The sequence below is a fragment of the Macrosteles quadrilineatus genome, unplaced genomic scaffold (genome assembly GCF_028750875.1).
Source record: "Macrosteles quadrilineatus isolate MER2022 unplaced genomic scaffold, UCM_ALF_1.0 Scaffold_8__2_contigs__length_117827958, whole genome shotgun sequence".
Taxonomy (NCBI): Eukaryota; Metazoa; Arthropoda; class Insecta; order Hemiptera; family Cicadellidae; genus Macrosteles; species Macrosteles quadrilineatus.
In genome coordinates this window covers 32,960,367-32,983,171 of record NW_026542601.1, presented here as the reverse complement: position 1 = coordinate 32,983,171, position 22,805 = coordinate 32,960,367, and the positions used below count along the sequence as shown (strand labels likewise).

At 35.6% G+C, this 22,805-nt stretch overlaps 1 protein-coding gene across 1 annotated transcript in view; it reads left to right on the top strand.

Annotated features, from left to right (window-relative positions):
* Window positions 1-3,128: 3,128 nt before the first annotated feature.
* The window catches only part of LOC128999705 (eukaryotic peptide chain release factor GTP-binding subunit ERF3A-like), a 31,208-nt gene continuing 11,531 nt past the window's right edge, over window positions 3,129-22,805 (top strand). Inside the window, exons 1-6 of the mRNA XM_054426344.1 lie at window positions 3,129-3,736; window positions 13,000-13,266; window positions 15,502-15,648; window positions 20,160-20,305; window positions 20,520-20,654; window positions 21,476-21,642. Of these exons, the coding sequence (XP_054282319.1) occupies window positions 3,511-3,736; window positions 13,000-13,266; window positions 15,502-15,648; window positions 20,160-20,305; window positions 20,520-20,654; window positions 21,476-21,642 (1,088 nt within the window). The 5' untranslated portion in view covers window positions 3,129-3,510. The remainder of the gene's footprint in view (window positions 3,737-12,999; window positions 13,267-15,501; window positions 15,649-20,159; window positions 20,306-20,519; window positions 20,655-21,475; window positions 21,643-22,805) is intronic.

Genomic DNA, 22,805 nt, shown 5'->3' with positions numbered 1-22,805 from the left:
GAAGGACAGAGGGCGGCAAACTGAGTCGAAGAGCGCAGAAAGGGTTCTTTAGCGCGGGCGCGGCCTATCGATATTGATTTCGAGATCAGACTACTGTAATGGCCGTTTCGATTGTTCCCTTCGATAAGAGTATTGTGGGGTTTAAGATGAAAAAGAGCACTTTATTTGTTTGTATATTGAAAATGATATTATTTCAGACGTCGTCTCCAAAGATGAATCTGTCCCAATGCAAAATTATGTATGCACAAAAATACAGTTTTATTGATATACTATATTTAAAAATGGATGTATTGTTCGATTTAGATAGATTATTTCAATAATATAACTTGAGTTCTTTACAGTTCGATCGAATTATTAGACTGAACCTGAGTGCTAAGGTTTAAAAACATTAGTTTTATACATTTCATTTCCTAAGTAAATTCATAAATTAAAAGGTTAAACTATTCATAAAATCTAATAACTCTTTCTTCATAAGATATATCATGAAATTACTAATTTAAGAGTGAAAAGGTTCAAATAAGGACTTCAAAGTACTGTACAGTGTTATTGTTTCTAGTATGAAAAATATAAAAAGATCTAACCAAGGATGCTAACTACTACCTTGGCTTATAATGACACTCATCCGATAACTTATCGCTTCAAAATGATCGTATTGTTTCGATTTTTTTTTATATCGATAGTAGTCACAATCTTGTTCGGTATTTACTATAGTGATAGCGTGTAGTAGACGGTTGTATCCGTTCCATGGTAGTTTATTGATTCTGTATAATGTACACGCTGATACACTGGTTGTATTATGTTGAATTATTAATCATCTTGCATTTGATTGACCTTGTGTCAGAAATTTTGCAAAACATCATTAGAGGTGACGATTAATATTTAATTATTCGTTCATTAACTATCTTGAATAAAGTGATAAAATCGTTCATTAAATGTCTAATTAAGGTGAAGATATAGAATGGTGAGATACACCTATCATCGATTTTTAACTTACATGTCCTTTGTAAGGTATGGTCAGAAATCCAGTCAATTAGATTACGACAGTGAGATTTATGTGTATGTTGACCAAGACCAAGTTAAGTGCATTGTTTTAATTATAGTGTGTAGCTCAAATAAAAAAAATATGTTCAAAAACATATTTTAAATTAACAAGGTTCTGTAAGCGAATGTCAAATTTGTCTTGAAATAGTATTGACTCATGTGTGATGAAATACTATGTTTTGAAACCTAAGCGTTGTTGGTAGCGTTCTTTAGGTAGGTACAGGTGGATTGAAAAGTTTCTTAAATTTTGATGATCAAATGGTAAACCTCTTGTTTAGTACACTTTTACAACCGCACCGTCTTTTGTTTTTTGGAAGGATTTTAAGCGTATGTTAATTACCAAACACTTTAATGTTATATTTCACCAGAATAAAATTTCTATCCATAGTAAAATGAAAAATCTGAAAACTCAAACATTGTTTTTAATTTAACTTAGGTTTTTAGGGACATGAAAAATTGTCTATCATAATAAACATTTTATTAAGTTTTAAAATCCAAGGAGGTGGTGTTATTTCACCTCTGAGTTTTGATGAGGAGCTAATCGGAATGGCAAATGAAAGACAGTTTAAGGAACTTATGATAATTCATTACTACGTGAGTCATATTTGTCTTAGCCTTATCCCTACTAAATCACAAAATTTCTCTGGTGCCATCTATATCCAATAACACCTACTATTTATTACCACAGACCGGCTTAGTAAAATCTTCGCACACTCATTGCGGTGAAGCTGCACTTTTAGGATCGAGGTTAAAAAGTATTTCTTCCAACAAAGGTTTTATGACATGTTAGTCACGCCGCATTAGTCCAAAATTTACTCTTTCTCCATTAGTTGACGAGTAGGCCAAATCTGCAAAGGTTGGTGCGGATGCTTATCTCTTGAGATTTATCTCCAATTTGAGGTATTGGACCGTAAATGAAGATTGACAGTCTAACCTTTAATGTGAGAGAACCCTTGATTTCTTGTTATTTGTGTATGTCAGCTATAAAGAGGATTTAAACGTAAAATTTCCTTCTTACTGTTAAAACATAATATTAATTAGTTGTGAAATCTGGAGTAATATGAAAAAGAATTGAAGTGAAATTCGAGTAATATACATAGTTGGGAAATCCGTGTAAAATAGTTGGGAAATTCGAGTAATATAGTTGGGAAATCTGCGTAAAATAATTGAGAAATTCAAAGAGTCTCCCCCCAAAATTTTGTTTCATGCAACACACCTGGCTGGGGACACCACTGAATGTCCTCAATACAGTACTATACTGCAGTGCAAGCGGTCACCACCTGGGGGGGGGGGATTATGGGGTTAAAACTCCCCCGGAATCTCGAAAATGTGGTAGTACAAAATTAATACTAGGTTAATAAGTGCAAGTTAAACTATAAAATAGAAACCACAACAAAGGACCCAACAACATAACATCATTGTGCATTGCATGCCATTTAGATTAGTTTGATTGAACTACAATATTAATACTACAATGTACACAAGTATAAACAATAAACATCATGGCTATGTGGCCTGGCTTTGATGTCAGTTCACAGGAGTACGATCTCAACAGACGAAATTGTAAAGATTTTTGCTTCAAAACATGGCAGAAGATTAAATTTTATGTTGTAAACTTTTTCCTATGTATAAATCAAATTTTTACTCTTATTTTGCAATTCAATCCATCGAAAAATTGCATAGATAGATTGTTACTATACTCTTAGTCAATGCTAACATGAAACACCGTATTTTTAATCTATGGTTTCATCAAAGATTAAACAAACTTCCTAAAAAATATACACGCCTAATTAATGTTTATTTTATTTAATCTATTCTTTATTATATTCACCAACTGCATACACAATTTTACATTTAAAAGTTTCATATAGTGTTTAGAAGAATGTAGCTTTGTTCGTACACTTTTTATTTGGAATGCAGAAAACTATGCCGCAACCGCAACACGGCAGAATCATATGTTTGATACAAAAACGGATGTGACAAACTAGAAACTAAAGCTTTACTTACCTAAAATTTTAAAACAAATATCCGATTATTTTAGTTTGGTTTTCCACATTAATTTACAATATCAAGACTTGTTTTTATTACGGTGATCAATTAAGTATTTTAATGTAGCTATTTTCTGTTTAGGTTCTCAATTGACCTTGTCTACTCATCAAAATGGAATCACTGTGTCACTACGCTGTTCATTAACTTTCACTCAATATTAGAATATTATCATATTACTGATCGAAATATCTTATTAGTCTGTTATTTTGACAAAAATAATTTTCTTAAGAATTAATTATAAGCTAATCGTGTAATCCTAAAAATAAAGTTTCAGTGAAGTTTTTTATTAAATCTGAAACATTTCTTCCGGTAGTTAAGCTGAGTTCATTATAGAGTAGTCGTACACGAGGAGTTTGTGTGAAGTGATAATATTTTAGTGTACGAATTATTTAGTTTAAGTGATAACATTAGGTATCAATTATGGCAAATAACGGAGCCCCTGACTCTTGGGAAACACAGGCAGATGCTGCCCCAGGCGATGTCCCTGAATCCTCTGATGTGTCAGCCAAGTTTTCCACGTTGAACGTTAATGCAGCCGAATTTGTGCCTTCTTTCTCGTTTATGCCCTCACAGACGGAGGCCAGCAGTACTCAAGAAGAAAGTGCTGAGCCAGTAGAAGTTGACGTAGACCCTCCTGTTAGCAACGGTAAGTATAAAGATCATACATAACGTCCGATTCTACTGCATCCTTTTAAATTACCCATTGAATGTTAGGCTATGTATGGGAGGTTATGTTAGTGTCTAGTTGGCCAAAAGCCACAAGGCACATTTAGTTATCTTAATGAACATATTGTTCTACAACCAATCTTGTGCAAGGAAGTTGGTAGTCTTAAGTTATATAGTGTCCTAATGAGTAGATTCCAGTAGAGTAGCATCCTAGAAAGTAATTGAGGTGTGGCTCATGTTTTATTGAAACTTCCTATTTAATATAAAACTAGGTTAAAACTTACAATATGGCCTCAGTTCAAACTAACAAAAGCTAGCAAAAATATAGCCTAAGAAAAAAAATAGGCCTACATTAATGTGAAATTATGATTGTGCTGAGTTTTTCTTTAGGCCTAAGTTACTTAAGATAGCCTATATAGGCTAAAATCATTTTTATTAAACTGAGAAATGTATTTTATAACACAGTGTGTAAGTTAACACACCAAAATTCGTTCAGTTCTAAGTCAAGTCTTTTTTAAGCTATAAAATTGTTAGCTAAACTTAATTTATTCTTACCCCTTAGGCCTACTAGTCCAGGCAAATTAGATCAAATATAGGGTGTGCTCCCCAAAAAATCGTCTAAAGCTGGAAAGTGTTTTAATACCTTTTGGGGGTCCCAAATAAGGCTCCTGGGAGTTTGCGACGGATTCTGACGTCTGCTTAAGTTTTGGGAGTCGAAAAACTATGAAAATTTTGCACTTTTTTCAGTTTTTCGCTTATAACTCCTAAATAACGAATCCTACATAAGACATAAGACATATTTTATTTACACAATACGTTCTTTATAAAGTACATTTCATACATAAGAACAGGTGTTTCGTCATAGTGATGTAGTAAAATTAATAGTTAAAATAATTAAAATAAACTCATGTAGGATATCAGAGAATTTTTATCTACATTATAGGGTTCTCCAAAAATTCGTCAAGTGAATAGTAGGCTTTCTCAATTATTTTATCTTTTATTTTATCTTTGAATTGAGTAGCATTTAAATTTTTAAGATACAGGGGTAATTCATTGTACAATCTAAGTCCCATATATTGAGGGCTGTTCCTAAAAGTCGTCAATTTGTGATGTGGTAATCTGAAATTATATTTATTCCTTGTATTATAATTATGTGTAAATTTGACTGCATCTGACAAATTTTCCTTAGTGTTATGTATCCAATTTAGAATTTCATTTATGTATAATCCAAAAATGGTGTGAATTCTAAGATTTTTAAACAGGTTTTTACATGATTTTCTCCTTCTTGATTTGGTTAAGATTCTAATAATTTTTTTCTGTAAAATTAGTAGGGATTTCACTTCTGTTGACACTCCCCACAGTATGATTCCATACCTCAAGATGGATTCAACGTATCCATAGTAAACTGTGATACATGTATCCTGAGGTACACAGTTTATCAGGTGAAAGAAAGCAAAAGAAATAGATCTTAGTTTGCCTTTCATCTTATCTATGTGAATCTTCCAATTAATATGCGTATCAAGCAATACACCCAAAAATCTATGAGATTCTACTAAATTTGGAATTTTATCGAGAATTACATTGTTTTTTAAAGAAAATTTAATTATATGAGAAATAACATTTTCCTAATGAAAATGTTGTTCGAAGATGTCTTTTAGTGCATTAAATTCCGCGTCGATTGATGTTAAATACGTCAAAATCGGCCGAGCCGTTTAGCCGCTGTAGCTTTTCAAAGTTGGGATATTTTCATCAACATGGCCAAAAGGTTGATTATTTGACCAGTTTTGGGCTTAACACTCCTAAACGACGCATGCTATACAAAAATGCACCTGTTGTTAGTTTGGAAAACACAAAATTGTGCGTATAATGTTTTTTTTTTTACTAATTAATAACGGCAATTGATTGTTACCTACTTTGTATGGACGCCATTTCATCGAAAAAAGTATCAATGTTAAAGTTGGGAAATTTTAATAAAATTGGTAACAACATGGATCCTGTCCTTAAAATGGATTATGAATTATTAGATAGTGGTTTATTCCATGATGGTCATCTAGAGGTTTATCTAATTAAGGTGTGATGAGAGTAAGGCCCCCTATGTAATTTTAAGTCTAATATTGTTGTCTGAGGTCCCGAAAATTCTAGGATTCATCCCAATCACCCATTATATACGATCTATCCCTGTATTCATCTTTCAGTTTTTGGCTTACATCTTCTAACGCATGCTATAGAAAAAATGTTCATTTAGTTAGTTTGAAGAGCATAAACGTCTGCGTAGAATGTTTTCCAATTCATTAAGATCGGCTTCACCATTTAACCGCTATTGATTGTTAACACTAGATCAGATGCTTGTCAAGTTTAAAATCTTACCAATGAAATCTGGCAAACAACCAGCCTAATTACCAAAAACATAGGGGATATGGCAGTGAATCTATCCACTAGGGTGACGTCATGGATCGTGCAGCATGGCCTATGAACAAGTAAGTGCTCATGAGAGCAACATCTTACTGTGGAGAGCTTTTTCCGAGATAGGGGAATCAATGATGTGGACCTAGCCCGATGGTTCGCTGGCAGGCCCATCGCAGTGAATGCTACCCATCAAGTTAAAGTATATTGTGGGATCACCTCTTCAACATATTATCAGCAAGTTGACAATATAAACTCCACGGATACGGTGGGATCAAAAATAAATTCATCAAATGGTTCCAGTGTCACGACCCATTTACTGAAAATAGTTCGCTCATGACAATCAGCTCAGCGGTTATCCCATATGATAGCATCAACGCGAGATATGTATAAAGCATAATGAAAAGGCACAGCTTGCAAGAAAATCGTAAATAGGCAAGCCTATAATGACCATAAACTGTGCAGAATAAAAGGAAGTGGTGACATTAATTGCGAGCTGTGATGGCAACAGCAAAGGTTAAAGAAGAATCTGCCCCCTCAGTCAACACGTGATATTCCACATTAAATCCAAGCCACAATTTGAATCATACTTTGGATTGAAAAAACCCCACTAGCGCAGTTTGATGAAGAAAGCGTGATGTAGAAGAGTCGAAAATCTAACTATTCATGTAGCCTAAAACTACTCATGCTGTTTACTCCAATCAATGTGGATCTCACTGTGTTCTGACGGGTTCCAACGCTTGGCGAAGTTGCAGAAACAGGTTGGCCCTATACATGGTTGGGAGCAGAACATATCCAAATCAAGTGAGGGTTGGTCTCTTCTAGAGGACACTTTCAACTAATTTTGACTTTGATTCTAACAAAAGGGGCTGCTCATCTACCAATCCTTTAGAGCTCATTTAAAATTGTACTCAATTCAGAGAGATAGGTATGGAAAATTAACGTCAATGGATTAACTCCCATCACTACGGCTAATCCACCGGTTTGACAAGAACTTCTCAACTCCGTCTACCTATCACGACCATCGTGTACATGTTAAAAAGGTTTACGTTTTCTCGCTCCATATGAAATGCAGAGATATGATATAATGCACTACTGTCTGAAAGACTTGCAAGGGGCACGACTATCTCAATTCGATATCTGACGAAAAAGATGGTACCGAATGTCACCATTTGTGGCAAGACCAATAAGAGCAAAGAATGAATCCTTATTTTTAAAATTCCAATGATGAGAAGTAGAAAAGTTATATGGTAAAATCTACAAAAAATCCCAATATTTTTTTAATAGGCTAAATACATAGTGAAACTATGTACATCCGTCCCATTATCATCTTTCGTTTATTAAGCTAAAAAAATAACATTTTTGCTATATTTTATTATATATTAGAATCGCTTAACATCATTCGGGAGTGTCCAGAGATGGGATCGTATAAATGGGAGCTTAGGACGAATCCTAGAATTTTTGTAACCCCCTCAACAATATTAGATTTAAAATTGCATAGGGGGTCTTGCTACCCTTCCCTTCACACATTCTTGGATAAACCTCTGGATGATAACCATGAAATAAACCACTATCTAGTCATTAATAATTTTAATTCTACGCCGAATTTTGTGTTTTCCAAACTAACTACAGGCGCATTTTTGTATAGCATGCGTCGTTTAGGAGTTGTAAGTCGAAAACTGGTCAAATAATCAACCTTTTGGCCATGTTGATGAAAATATCCCAACTTTGAAAAGCTACAGCGGCTAAACGGCTCGGCCGATTTTGACGTATTTAACATCAATCGACGCGGAATTTAATGCACTGAAAGACACCTTCGAACAACATTTTCCTTAGGATTCGTTATTTAGGAGTTACAAGCGAAAAACTGAAAAAAGTGCAAAATTTTCATAGTTTTTCGACTCCCAAAACTTAAGCAGACGTCAGAATCCGTCGCAAACTCACAGGAGTCTTATTTGGGACCCCCAAAAGGTATTAAAACACTTTCCAGCTTTAGACGATTTTTTGGGGAGCATATGTCTAATTTGCCTGGGCTATACCTTCTTAACTTAACTTACTGCTACATCACCAATGACCAGATGATCTGGACGGGGTGTGTCAATGTTTAAAGTTAGGCATCAGGTGATTGTAGAATAACTTGGAGTGAGATTCTGTGTTTTGCTAAGATCAGCTGTTTTTTTGTCAGCATCATCTTTTCAATGCCTAATGACCAGGGACAGCTTTGTCCAGTTTTTCAACTCAAAAAGCTAAGTTTCACTGCCTCTTTCAGGATCAATCTGGCAACCTTTTTTATCTCCATATTTCTCCCCCTTAAGGTAGTTCTGATGCAAGTGGAATTTTTAGACGAGAGAAAATAAAACTTACAGTCCAAAGTCTACTGAAATTAACACTTTATGGGAAGTGGTAAACCTTTTAAATGTATGCGTGCTTAATAGCTACTCAGCATCCAGCTAGGCCTACCTCCCAAATTAGCCGCCTGAGTGCTTAACCCTATAGTGAATATCGATTGAAACTATCGATTCGATTAGTAAACCTTAATGCGATTTTTTCACTATCAGTAAGTTTGGTTGGTTAGGTTAGGTTATGATAGTTTAATTTTATAATTGATGTAGGCCTAATTAAAAATATCGATTATTAATCAATATTTTGAATTCGATAGTTTCAATCGGTATTAGCATAGCCCAGTTAAGAAACTGTACCCCCTATCGCCATATAATGTGAGAGCATGTGCGGGGTACAGTAAGTTCAAAGTTATTTATTTGCTTTGATCAATAAAAGAACAAGAAATTCATTCAGCGGTCATTAAAAACCTTAGGGTCAACTTTTTCAAACTTTTAAGTTATTCACTCTATTAAGTTAGGCTATAGGCCCTAACTTACAGTAGCCTAAGTAAAATATCTCAATGCAAAATTAAGTTATTAAGTTTTAAGTGGGCCTTTGCACACTAGGCCACCATGGCAGCACCACCACTACGTAAAGACATTGAAGATTAGCACACTATGCTCGCCACCAGAAGACGCACCGCCAGCCGAAAAGCATTGACATATGGACCACTACACACTAAGTTAGCGTGACCATACGCGTAACATAGCGATACCAGTAAATTTAACTTATAATCATGGCGAGGCTTGACGTTTTTCTGGCACTGGCGGTATACAATCTCTAAATCCGGTTGTGGTTCCTGTAATCCTTCCTTTAAATTTTCTAAATAACTTACCCCGTCAAAGGTACCAACAGTCATTCTTGCAATGAGTAAAACTCATCTGTGTTGTTTCTGAGGTTCACATAATGAGTAAAAAAACCCTTAGTCCTATATCACGTAAAAACGGGTGTATCCATTATTTCCTCCTTTTTTTGCAAATAAAAAAAATCATAGGCGTAAAAGCTTAACCCACAAGCTCTTACTTCCATATCCATATCGATCAATAGAAAACAACATAAATAAATAATCTGAGCAAGTGTGGTGGCTGATAAAGTGGCCTACTAGACAAGGTATTTGCCACCAAACATGCTTCCAAAGTAGCGCTGCAAGTGTCGCCACCATGGTGGCCTAGTGTGCAAAGGCCCTTAAACAGTTAATACAAATCCAATATAGTCAATGATACAAGTTTCAAACTCACGGACCATGCAGATGGTCTAATTGCTTAAAACAGTAATTATCACAGTGCTTGGTACCTAACTTAAGTTTTTTGTTCAAAATATCTTGGACAAGAATCACATCTAGCATTATTGTGAAATATTATCTGGTGTTGGTTCTTGTTGCAATTGTTCTAAAGCCAGCTTATCATCAGTGTTTTAGGTATCAAAATCCTTTTCTGTCTTTTTAATGAAGAGGTCTATTTGTTTTTCAAAAGAATATTGATTTCCTTCTGGGAATAGCGGTAGCTATTAAGCATGGAAGTAGAAAGACTAAATAAGAACGTAACATATAAAATCTCAATAATAAATTAATATTGCCCACTATGGCACGGTGATAGACTACTTAAAATATTAACTAGCCTAACTATTATTGTTCACATGGGGTAGGCTAAAAAGTTTCCTTAGATTATACAGCGCTGACTTTTAAGATTTAAACTAAGACCTACCATTTACATAAATGGTGCTGTATCAACCTAGACGTCAAGTTCATCCAGAAACAAGTCGACGGGAAGGTACTTTGGGGCAGAAAGCACTGGGGTGCATTTTCTTATACTTTTCCCTATAACTTAATTAAAAATGTAGCTGCAGAAAGTTTACCCAGCGCGGTTATTCTAGGGATGATCTTTCAAGCAAAGCCTACTAACTTAGGTAGTCCTATGCCACATGGAAGAAAATATTGGGGTTGAGCTTTCATTAAAACTAAGCAAATCTTTTAGAGTCCTTGGAGGCCTGTGACCATCTTGGATAATAATTTCAAACAGCTGCTGAAGAGTTAAAATCATCCAAAAATATTTTTTCAAACACCAATGTGATTATTATATACTTAGCCTTTATTCATATAATATTTTCCTACAGTCACCTGACAAAGAGGCCTTTCTTACACTGATTAAAGCACAGAAAGTTGCTGATTGCTGCATCTACTTACTTTTGCCGTACAGTTTTTTTCCGCACTCCAATATTCCAACCAACAACACAAAACAGCGTGCTTTTATTAGGCACTTATTAAGTGTACGCTTGAAATTAAGTTTGCAAGAATTAATGATATTAAGAGATTTATTAAATTTTACAATTTATTAAATTTTGCAATTTATTAAATTTTACAATTTAAGAAAGGTATTAAAGAAATCCATCCCCTTCACATGACCCTTACCTTTAAAATAACCATATCTGAACAGCTAAGCAACATCATCAAAAAGTATAGGCCTAAGTATAAGTACAGTAGACTCCCTCTTATCCGGACTCCTCGGGCCCGAGGCCAGTCCGGATAACGGGTTTTCCGGTTAAACCGACGTCCCCAAAAACTTGTTAAAACAGACAGTTTACTGTGATATTCAACTTCAATTTAGGAGAGCATTGTATTTAGTCACGTGATAACTGGTCTCAAATCTTTCTCATGAGAACAGTTGTTACACTTCCTGCCAATCTAGTCCGGTTAAACCAATGTGCTGATAAAAGTTGTCCGGTTAAAGAGATGTCATTTCCGCCGAGTGTAGTCCGGTTAAACAGATGTCCGGTTAAAAGGTGTCCGGATAAGAGGGAGTCTACTGTACATTAAATAAAAAAAACGGTGGGAGAACTTCCCCTCAAACCGCCTAAATATTGTGAACGAAGTAGGTAGTAGTTGTCAGACTATAAATGTTGTAGCCTAAATTTTTTTCATATTGCTTGGGACTTTTTGCCCTAGGAATATAAATCTATTGAAGTTCAAAATAAATGTAGCCTACAATCACTTCAGTATTAGAGTGTTTTTATCTTCATTTTAACTTTATTTTAGAGGTTGAGCTTTTCAATACAGTGAACAATCATTAAACTTAGTTTACCAAGCTTAAAGAAAAATGTTAATTTTCACTATGTAGCTTACTACCAGTATACTTTGTGTTTGTCTGTATGTAGCTTGTCTACCTGTTTGCTAATTGGGTCATATGGCATAGCTCCAGGCTGTGTTATCTAGCCTTATTTATAGCAACTATCTTTTACTGCCTATTCAGAATATTATCATAAAGTGGCAGTTTTGTGTTTCAACTCCTTATATTGTAGGTAAAAAAAACTTTAAAATCTCTTTCTTCCTAAGCTGAAAAATTCAATACAATTTCCTCATTCATAAGTCCTTTCATTTTAAATATATAATAGAAAAAACAGGTTTTATAGGTACTTTAATACATTTTAATCTAGATGTTATCTAGATGTTCTAGATGTTTTCCACAATAGTAAAGAAGTTTTAATTTTACTTCAATTAAGTGGTTATTTTCTTAGGCCTACTTAAATTTGTACTCTATTGGTAAAATTAACCTTTCGTTCAGTAGAGATGCAATCCATCCATATTTTTTGGTAAAAGATGAAGATGGAGTAAGTAAGTTAACTTGAACATTTTATTTTAATGTTTTTGTTTTACAGTACTTTCTTTCAGTACATTCTTATAGTACATTCCTTTCCTCAGCAACATGTGTTTGTACTCATATCAAATTATTCCTTATTATTATATCATCAAAACATATGATAATGTTGTAATCAAAGAGGTAACCAAACAGTTTTGTTATCTTGTATCCATTAAAGGTGTGTTAATTTTTTCTCTCTTACATATACCGGTACTTTAAAATTTAACATTTCCATTTTTCTCTACATAGCCTACCCTTCTAGTCCTTCAAACTGTTTCAAAACCTTTTCTCATTTTATCTTCTTACAACTTTTACTAAACATTGTATTTAAAGTTAAGATTGAATCCAAAGATGTCTTTTAGTCTAGCAATTAGTGATGGGATAACCGAATGGTTTCCATGACCGAATAATCAATCAGTTATTTTTTGCGTCAATCGGTTATTTTTTGTGAATGAATCACCGAATCAATTTTGGTCATTATTCACTACCTATCACAAACCACAACTAATTTTTATCCTATGGGAAACTGAATGGCATTTAGTCTTTTAGCGTCAATCGGTGATTTTTAGTCGAACGAATCGCCGAATAAATTTTAGTTACTTGATAATGTGACAAACTAAATCACCGAATCGCACGGTGAGACTAATTTAACCGAACCAGGATAAAATAACCGAATTAGTCTATTCAGCATCCAATAACCGATTGATTCGGTTATTTTCATTTGGTGATTCCCACCACTACTATCAATGGTGTTAAACTAGGTACCGAGGTTCTACCGTATAACAATCATGTAAACTTTGTGTTTCATTTCATTTTATATTTTCAGGTGTGCCAACCCCTATGGAGACAGAGGGTGACCCGCCAGGGGAAGGCAGTCCCCCACCCCCTGCGGACGGTCCGGCCGTAGACAGCTGGGAAGCGGCAGACGACAGTGACCCCATCCCTGCGTCACTGCTCACGCCAGACGAGGACGAGGAATTGGACGAACTAGAGGAAGAGATTGTTATCAAACCTAAGAAAAAACCTAAATCTAGTGCTGAAGAGCAGCGAAGCAAGAAGGAGCATGTGAACGTAGTTATCATCGGCCATGTCGGTAAGTGTTTAATCCTGTTTTTTGTTGTTGAAATATACCTACTTTGGTACTGTTAGTATGGTTGTTAATAATCAAAATCTGATATATATATATATATATCAGCTATTGCTGGGTTTAAAAAAAATGTAATTAAGTAAACTTTTAAAAGAAGTCTTGTTGAAACAGTATTATTCTTAAAAAATTTTAACTTGTACAATTTTATGAATAGGTCTAGTAAAAACACATTCCCAAACTCAACAACTTAAACATGAAGCATTGCTTTATTAAATTTGTAATTAAATATTTACTAATAACTAGGCCTACTCAATATGGAGTTTCTTCTAAAATGTTGATGACAAAATTTGAATATGATTTAAATTGTAACTTGTAACTAGTTTTTGCAGAATATTTAACATTTTTGACAAAGTAAATATCTGTTAGTCAACTTTTTATTCCTGTTAAACTTTTAAAACCTCTGTGAATGATAAATGTCTTGATGAGACTTTATCAATGAATTGCCATGAAAAATGGGGTAAGGTCATTATTATTTTACAATCTACTGATAAGTGATAATTTCAGAAAATAGAATACATTTTTAAAACCATTAACTTGATTTGCTTTTATTTATAATTGTCACCGTACTGGGTTGTACATACGTTATAGAATCTATTTAGCCTATTGTGCATAGACAAGTGGTCTAAACGTTGGCATTGAGGTCAAACTTATCTATGAGTTAGATTATTATCCGTAAGTCTCAAGTCTGTTATCAGTGATTTAGTTGTGTAACTCATCAGACCACCTGATTATCTCAATGGCTGTTGTCCGTTTTGAAAAATATTACAGCGGTTCAAAGTTTTAATTAAAAGGTCAAGATGTTGAGATTATATTAAACTGGTTAAACCTATATATTTAATATTTAATAGCCTACACAGTTGTCAATTTATCAACTTTTTAAGGGGTTGCAATTTAATTAAATGTTTTATGGGCTTTTACTGTACATTTACTTTATCATGTTGATTTAAGAAGAGTGTTTTAACCAATTTTTTATCGTTTAACTTTCTAGACCCCTATTAAATGTTGCACTATACTAAATGTTATTAAATTAAAACAAAGTGCGTTTACACCCCTGCTACTTACCCAACAATAGCAGCACATACTTCCTCGCCTTTCAACGTGTTTTGCTATTTGCTGTTTCTAAACAGGTTTAAATCATATTAGGCCTATATTTCTTGAAGCTAGATATCAAAAGCAATATAGTGGATGCACCGTCGGATATACCTGTTAATCTGATAAATTTAATGAGGGAAAATGTAACTGTATTTAAATTAAAGAAACCTGTGTGTTCTGACTCACCAACCAGGATGTCCAACCAAACCGGAATTGTACGTAACTTTGAAAGACTGGGAAAATGTCTGTTAATTGTGAGTGAATTTTGGTTTCAAACCGAAAAATTTGGAGGACTGATAGCCTACAACTGAGAGTCCATTCATTAACTCTGATCTGTTGGTTCCCTTTTATTATCTTTGTGCAGTAGATATCACAGATATTTTTTCTATGAATTCAATTTTGCCGTGATTGCAGAAGATAATCAGTGTTGTCATGATTGCAAGAGCAATGTATTGACTATTTACAGTGTAACCTAATTAAATTACATTATATTTAATTTTAAAACAATTTTACTGCATTTTAGGGTAATCTGAATAGGATCTGATTCTACTTACTAAGGGCCCTGGTGTACCCTACACTGTCATATTATACAGGGTGTCTTGCCACCATGTGAACAAACTTTGTCACGTTATTCAGCATGTCAAAAGAAACAAAAAATTTAATATAACATGTGTCCTATCTCATTTCGTTTTCAATCTAACTGTCTATATGTGATTTTTACAATAACATTCACAACTTCTTAACTATTTGAGCACAGCGTTGAAATTCTGTAATAATATTGATCTTATCAGCCACTATTCTTGTGCAAAATATGATTAAAATTTCTTGAACCGGACATGTAGGCTAAAAGCTATGCAGATAACAACATAAATTTGATGCAGATTACAACAATACCTATCTTATAAGCTTAGTTTGGGCAAAGAATAGACCGAAAACTAAATGAGCTAGGACACGTGTTATATTACAATTTTTTTTCTTTTCTTTTTTTTTGACATGCTAAATAACGTGACAAAGATTGTTCACATGGTTGCAAGACACTGTATAATCCTGTTTACTTGTTTAGCGGATGAATTGAATTTGTTTGTGCAGACGCCGGCAAGTCCACTATCGGAGGACAGATCATGGCACTGACAGGAATGGTGGACAAACGGACGTTGGAGAAGTACGAGAGAGAAGCCAAGGAGAGAAGCAGAGAGTCCTGGTACCTGTCTTGGGCACTGGATACCAATCAGGAGGGTAAGTTAAACCTTTCATATGGATCAGCTTTAAAGATAGGTTACTAGGTGAAACCCGTCAAAATTGACGGTTAGGGGCCTCCTCGTTTATATGGTCGTGTGGCTTCATTGGCAACAAATAATGTAAATTAAATAGCAATATGGCATTTCCAAAGAGAAAAACATACTGTGAATTGGCTGTTACGTAAATATTGACCTTTACATGCATTGTTAATCAACGTATCTTATAAAAGATAATGTGATCTAGTTTAAAAGGAATATGACCTTTCTGTCATGACAGTAGCAGCTTAAATAGTATTTACTCTTACAGCCAAAATATCGTGTTACTTTCAATAATGTTACCAACCCAGTGGGCCATGGTCCGTAATATAGGCCACTGCAAATAATTTGTCAAGATAAGAAAGGTACCATTTTAGGCAAGGTTTTTGTGTTTGGATGTTATTAGACACGATAAGAGCACACTGAACTTCTTCTGCAGATGAATAACTGTTGGAGAAATACAAGCCGAATTATAAATATCACAATGCGAGTTTGAGCATTTTGTAACTATATGAGGAAGTTACATAGTATTTTTTAGGCTGCTGCTCAGTGCACTTTAAGAATTGGCCTATATTTTTTAGGGATAAATAAATTGTTTTTGAACATGCACAACCCTTTTTTTGTTAGTCTAATAACATTCAAAGGCTCTCTAAAGAGTTCAAGAAAATAACATTGCAAATACTTCCTTTGGACAGTTCAGTAACTCTCAATAAATGTGTGTTGTTTAAAATACAATTTAAAAATTAACAGCTGTTTCATTAAAAAGTATTATCCACATGGCCAAAATGTAAACAAATCTGTGGAGGGATCTTTTAAAGGCTTCTGGGGCAGAGCCCTAAGGGAATTTACTTCGTTTTTATTTTGTTAACTCATCTACAGACCAAGACCATTCTTTGGACACCTCTACTTACCAGGTTTCTACGCCCAGTCGTTCTCTTAGATTAGTGGAGACAAAGTTTCCAATTAAATATTTAGACTCCCCCATGTTATTCTTATGGGAGAAAACCCAACTTTGATGGAAGATCCAGCCCGAACTGATAAAGATTTCAAAAAAATAAAGACACTTTGCAAAACTACAGATCAGGGCCATTCTTGACACGTTAATCATCGGTCCAAAAATGAGGGAGGAATTCTGTTTACAAAAATTGGCTTAGTGTATTATACAGTGTGTAAATTAAATATGGAAACAAATCTGTATTTTTAAAACCAAAATAGATAGAAATATTCTATTTGTGGCAATAATAGTTAACAAAGATTCCGCAATTTTTCACATGAAAAATATTTTTTTACCCCCCTAACAGGGTAGGTGGTAGGGGGTGACTTATTTTTTTCAAATAGCAACCCCTATGGAGTGACCCCTCATTTTGAAGGGTTTGTCAAAAGAAACACAATGACGCAGATCTGAGGTGAATATCTCACTCCTAGCTAACATGGCGGATATTCCAAAATGGGCTTTTTTTTACAAAAATTAAATTTTTCATTACCCACCATTTAGGCTAGGGGTGAAATATCTACCTCGGGTTTGCGTCATTCTTTTTCTTTTAACAAACCCTTCAAAATGAGGGGTCACTCAATAGGGGTTGTTGTTGAAAAAAATAAGTCACTCCCACCCCCTACCCTGTTAAAGGGGTTGAAAAAATATTGTTGATTAAAAAAATTGCGGAACCTATGTCAACAATCAATTCCACAAACAGAATATTTCTATCTATTTCGGTTTTAAAAATACAGATTTCTTTCCATTATTTGTGAAATTGGTGCTTTTCACGTACAATAAATCAAATTTTGGAATATCCGCCATTTGGGCTAGGAGTGAGATATTCACCTCGGATTTGCGTCATTGTGTTTCTTTTGACAAACTCTTCAAAATGAGGGGTCACTCAATAGGGGTTGCTATTTAAAAAAAATAAGTCACCCCCTACCACCTACCCTGTTAGTCGGGGTTTATCCCTAAAGTCGGGATTTAGTCTTAAATTTGATTTCAAAGTCGGGAATTTTTATGATTTTGCCGCGATCGCCGTCTTCCGTTTACGTAACCGCGATAGCCAATGATGATAGTCCTCACGGCCTCGGGAAATGTTCATGATTTTGTCGCGATCGCGGACGACGACGATGACGTTTCCGTGACCGCGGGAGATGACGATGAAGTTTCCGTGACCGCGGGAGACGACGATGATGTCTACACGGCCGCTGGAAATGTTCACGATTTTGCCGTGATCGCGGACGTCGACGAAAACGTTTCCGTGACCACGGGAGACGACGATGTTGTCTACAGGGCCGCGGGAAATGTTCATGATTTTGCCGTGATAGTGGACGACGACGATGACGTTTCCGAAACCACGGGAGACGACGATGACCTTTCCGTGACCGCTGGGGACGACGATAACGTTACCGTGACCGCGGGAGACGACGATGACGTTTCCGTGACCATAGGAGATGACGATGATGTTTCCGTGACCGCGGAAGATGACGATGATATCTGCTCGGCCGCGGGAAATGTTCATAATTTTGTCGCGATCGCCGACGACGACGATGACGTTTCCGTGACCGCGAGAGATGTCGATGAAGTTTCCGTGACCGCGGGAGATGACGGTGACGTTTCCGTGACCACAGGAGATGACGATGATGTTTCCGTGACTGGGGAAGATGACGATGATATCTGCTCGGCCGCGGGAAATGTTCATAATTTTGCCGTGATCGCGGACGTCTACGATAACGTTTCCGTGACCGCGGGAGACGACGATGATGTCTACACGGCCGCTGGAAATGTTCATGATTTTGCCGTGATCGAGGACGACGGCGATGACGTTTCCGTGACCGCGGGAGATGACGATGACGTTTCCGTGACCGCGGGAGATGACGATGATGTCTAAACAGCCGCGGGAAACGTTCATGATTTTGCCGCGATCCCGGACAACGACGATGACGTTTCCGTGACCGCGGGTGACGACGATGATGTCTACACGGCAGCGGGAAATTTTTATGATTTTGCCGCGATCGAGGACGACGGCGATGACGTTTCCGTGTCCGCGGGAGATGACGATGATGTCTACACGGCATCGGGAAGTGTTCATGATTTGGCCGCGATCGAGGATGAAGGCGATGACGTTTTCGTGACCGCGGGAGATGACTATGATGTTTCCGTGACCGCGGGAGATGACGATGACGTTTCCGTGACCGCGGGAGTCGACGATGATATCTGCTCGGCCGCGGGAAATATTCATGATTTTGTCGCGATCGTGGACGACAACGATTACGTTTCTGTGGCCGCGGGACGTGACGATGGAGTTTCCGAGACCGCGGGAGACGACGATGATGTATACACGGCCGCGGGAAATGTTTATGATTTTGCCGTGATCGCGGACGACGACGATCACGTTTCTGTAACCGCTGCAGTCAATGATGATGTCTAAATGTACGGTACGCAGAAGATTTCATGATAAAAAAAACCAAATTTGCTAGTTAGATTGTTTTATTGCTGCATTATTTTTTTACTTGAAAACACCACACTATCATAATACTACTTTATGACAAAGACAAAGAAGTTGGTGTAGTATTATTTAGAAAATTTTGTTAGAAATAGCTATAACAATTGGTATCGGTATCAAGAATCGAGAATCGATACATTTTGGTATCAACACCCACTAATTGTGGAAAAAACTAGTCTTGAAAAATCTGGAATTAGTCTTGAAAAGTCTGGAATTAGTCTTGAATTTTATAATGGAAATAAACTAGACACCCTGATAGATGATTATGCCAGTAAATATAGAGTGTGATTTCTCGTTTAATATTCAGGCCTATCTCTTGTTTGTCTTCCACCGATTTTAAAACTATTACGGCCAAATTCAATATATGGTAGAAAATACTAATGTCCGTTTTTGTATGAAAAGAATCAAGTCACAAAGCTAAAGCACAAAAAATGTTGCCAGTTTTTCAAATGGGTCTTGTCTTAAGTTTTCAGTTGTTGCTTTTAAGCTTTCCTATAGACCATATGCATGAAAAGAAGCCTAAACAGCATTTCAAGGATAATTGCAAAAATCCAAACGTTTCAAAATTTTGAAACAGGCCACACTGGTAAGGTTTACCCAGAAATGAGGAAGAAACATTTAATGGCTGCATCAGAGCGCTCGAGCGTAATTGCAAGTAAAAATTCACATCAAAACAGGCCTTAAATTTTACTATACCTATATTGTTTTTGCAGTAGGCTTATCTAAAATCCAATTTGTCATTTTTAATAAACATTTTTGAGACTAGGGACCTTATTGTTGTAGCGTAATCATAAAGAATACATTTAAAATTAATCATAAAATCAAATTCAAAGATGCTACATGAAGCTGGCAGCCATAAACTTTTCTTAACAATTTGTCTTTTTGTTAGCCTTATCAATTTTGTGACCAAAACTTATACTATATAGGTGAAATTGTGCACAAAGGAAATTTTATCTTATTAAAGACTGATTATATTATTTTGCCACAGAGAGAGAGAAGGGTAAGACAGTAGAGGTAGGACGAGCGTACTTTGAGACGGACAAGAAACACTTTACCATCCTAGACGCGCCTGGACACAAGAGTTTTGTGCCTAACATGATCGGTGGCGCGGCGCAGGCAGACCTTGCTGTTCTGGTAAGTTATAACCTTAATATGTCCCAGAGTAATAAGACGTTTTGAATTGTATTCCTTACTGTTTGGTTTATCAGACTCTAAGCTCATTTTATCAGGTTGAAAAATTGTAATGTGTGGTTTATTATCAGATATTTCTACTGGGATAATGCTCATAAAAAAAAATATAGTATATGTTATTGTTAGTGATTGACTAACCAACTGGTTCTTTCTGCAGGTGATCTCTGCGCGGAAAGGAGAGTTTGAGACGGGTTTCGACCGAGGTGGTCAGACCCGAGAACACGCTATGTTGGCCAAAACAGCCGGAGTGAAGCACATGGTGGTGCTGATAAACAAGATGGACGATCCTACGGTAAACCACAGAATATTCTCAAGTCATCATATGTTAAGCTGTTGAATTGTTTAATTTTTTTTTTGTTTTAAAATTTGAAGGGGTTTTAAAACCACCTATATTTAATAATAAATATAAAAATAATATAAAAATATAATTTAATAAATTTAAATATTCAAAAGTTAGACAAGATATAACATTTTAGTGTACATTCATATTTTGGCTAATTTGTGCCCAGTTGCTTCCTAATACTAATAATTGGTAACATGCAAATGTAGAGTTTGAATTATTTGAATATTGAGGCAACTATAAAAACTTTGGAATGTCTAAAAATTTGAGCCAGAAAAGTTTGGTAATAAAGGTTTTAAAATGATTACGGTAAGTCACAATTTTAATTGGACATCAGTAGTGGTTACTCGCTTATTTGGTAAATTTAAATTTTTACTTTTATTTTATTGTGTCTGCTGTAACTTTTCAGCAAGAGTTTAGTAAAAAGCAAATGATAGTAGGTTGGTTTCTTTTATGACGGCACCATTGCTTGAGTTTTCTTTGTGTAAACAATGTCCAAACTTTCATTCATTGAAACTGAGAAAGTGTGAGGATGGATAGTATTAGAAGAATCAGGGGTTAGCAGGTAGAGAGCAGGCTGGAATGCACCTGGCCAATCTTGAATTGGTGTCACTAATGTTAGACTAGTAGCTAGTACAGAGTATAAGAAAAGGCAGTGTGCATTATTATGATTTTTTTCAATACTGTGTGGTGTCTTGATGCCAGGTTTGGACTACAATAAGAGTTAGATCTTAGCCCTACTCTTGTTACTATCTAATGTCACATTACTACAGGTGGAGTGGGCAGAGTCCAGGTACAACGAGTGTAAAGACAAGATCTTGCCGTACCTTCGTAAACTGGGCTTCAACCCAGGCAAGGACCTGTCATTCATGCCTGTCTCTGGCCAGACGGGTCAGGGACTCAAGGACACAGTAGACCCGGCTCTGTGTAACTGGTGGAAGTAAGTATCTGACACGTAGTTTGGATATTAATGTCTTTCTGTGCTTTACTCGGTGGTTGACCCTTCCCGGACAGGTGTGGCAGCTTACAATGGTTGTAGATGTTGCAGACAAGAAGCGGATATTTCCGCTGATTCTGTTGTACGTTTGGTGTTTGCTAGCTAGTTCACACTATTGTAATTTCCTGCGCTCCACAAAAACTATGTGACCTTGAACTTAGAATACCAAACTTCCCCTCACTAAACAACTGTATGAACGTCTATAACTATAACATTGACTTTATAATGTTCTGTTTGAAATAAAATACCCAATTAATTTAAGTCTTTTTTATTAGCGAATTTCCCTGTAGGGAAGTAGTAGCTACGTGGGTGGCACAGTAAGACCTAGGTCCGGGACTGATTTAATTTTTCATTTTTATGTCCCTAGAGACCAAAAACACCATTCGTTCAAATATATATATATATATATAGAGAGAGAGAGAGAGAGAGAGAGTTATATATGTGTCCATGAACGCGATAACTTGAGTAATTTTTTTCCAATTTTAATGAAATTTGGTTTGAAGGTGTAAGGTGGAATAAACATGAATGAGTTCACTAACCAGCACGATCGGACAATAAGAACGGGGTAAAAATTGGTTTTTCTCATTTTTGACCCTCAAAACACAAGATTTACCAAATCCTCCGAAGACTTTTTAAAGAGCTTAAAAAACAAACAATTCAGAATATCAAAGTTTTTTTGTACAAATATTAGCCACGAAGAAAATTTAATTTTAAAATTCCCATGTCATTCTTATGGAGAATATTGTAAAAATGTTGTATTTGGCTTGTTTATGGATATATTTTGAAGAATATCTTTTTTAAAGAATATTTCAAGGGAAGATGTATTAAATAGTGACAAAATTCATAGACTAATAAGTTTTTTTCATTTTACAAATTTTTGTCTGTCTGGGTGGTAAAATTTCTTTCTTTTTTTTTTGTATAATTTGACAGTTATTATACACCTCTTCATCACACTTCAATGCAATGATTACAATATTTTTCGTCTCTGAAGAAACTAAGTTTCGTGAGGAGGAAACAATATGAGCATTGAAGTTAATGTTTATTGGGTTAATTATTTTCGTCTGCCTTACTCTTACTTATATGAACTAATCTTCAACCCAGACATG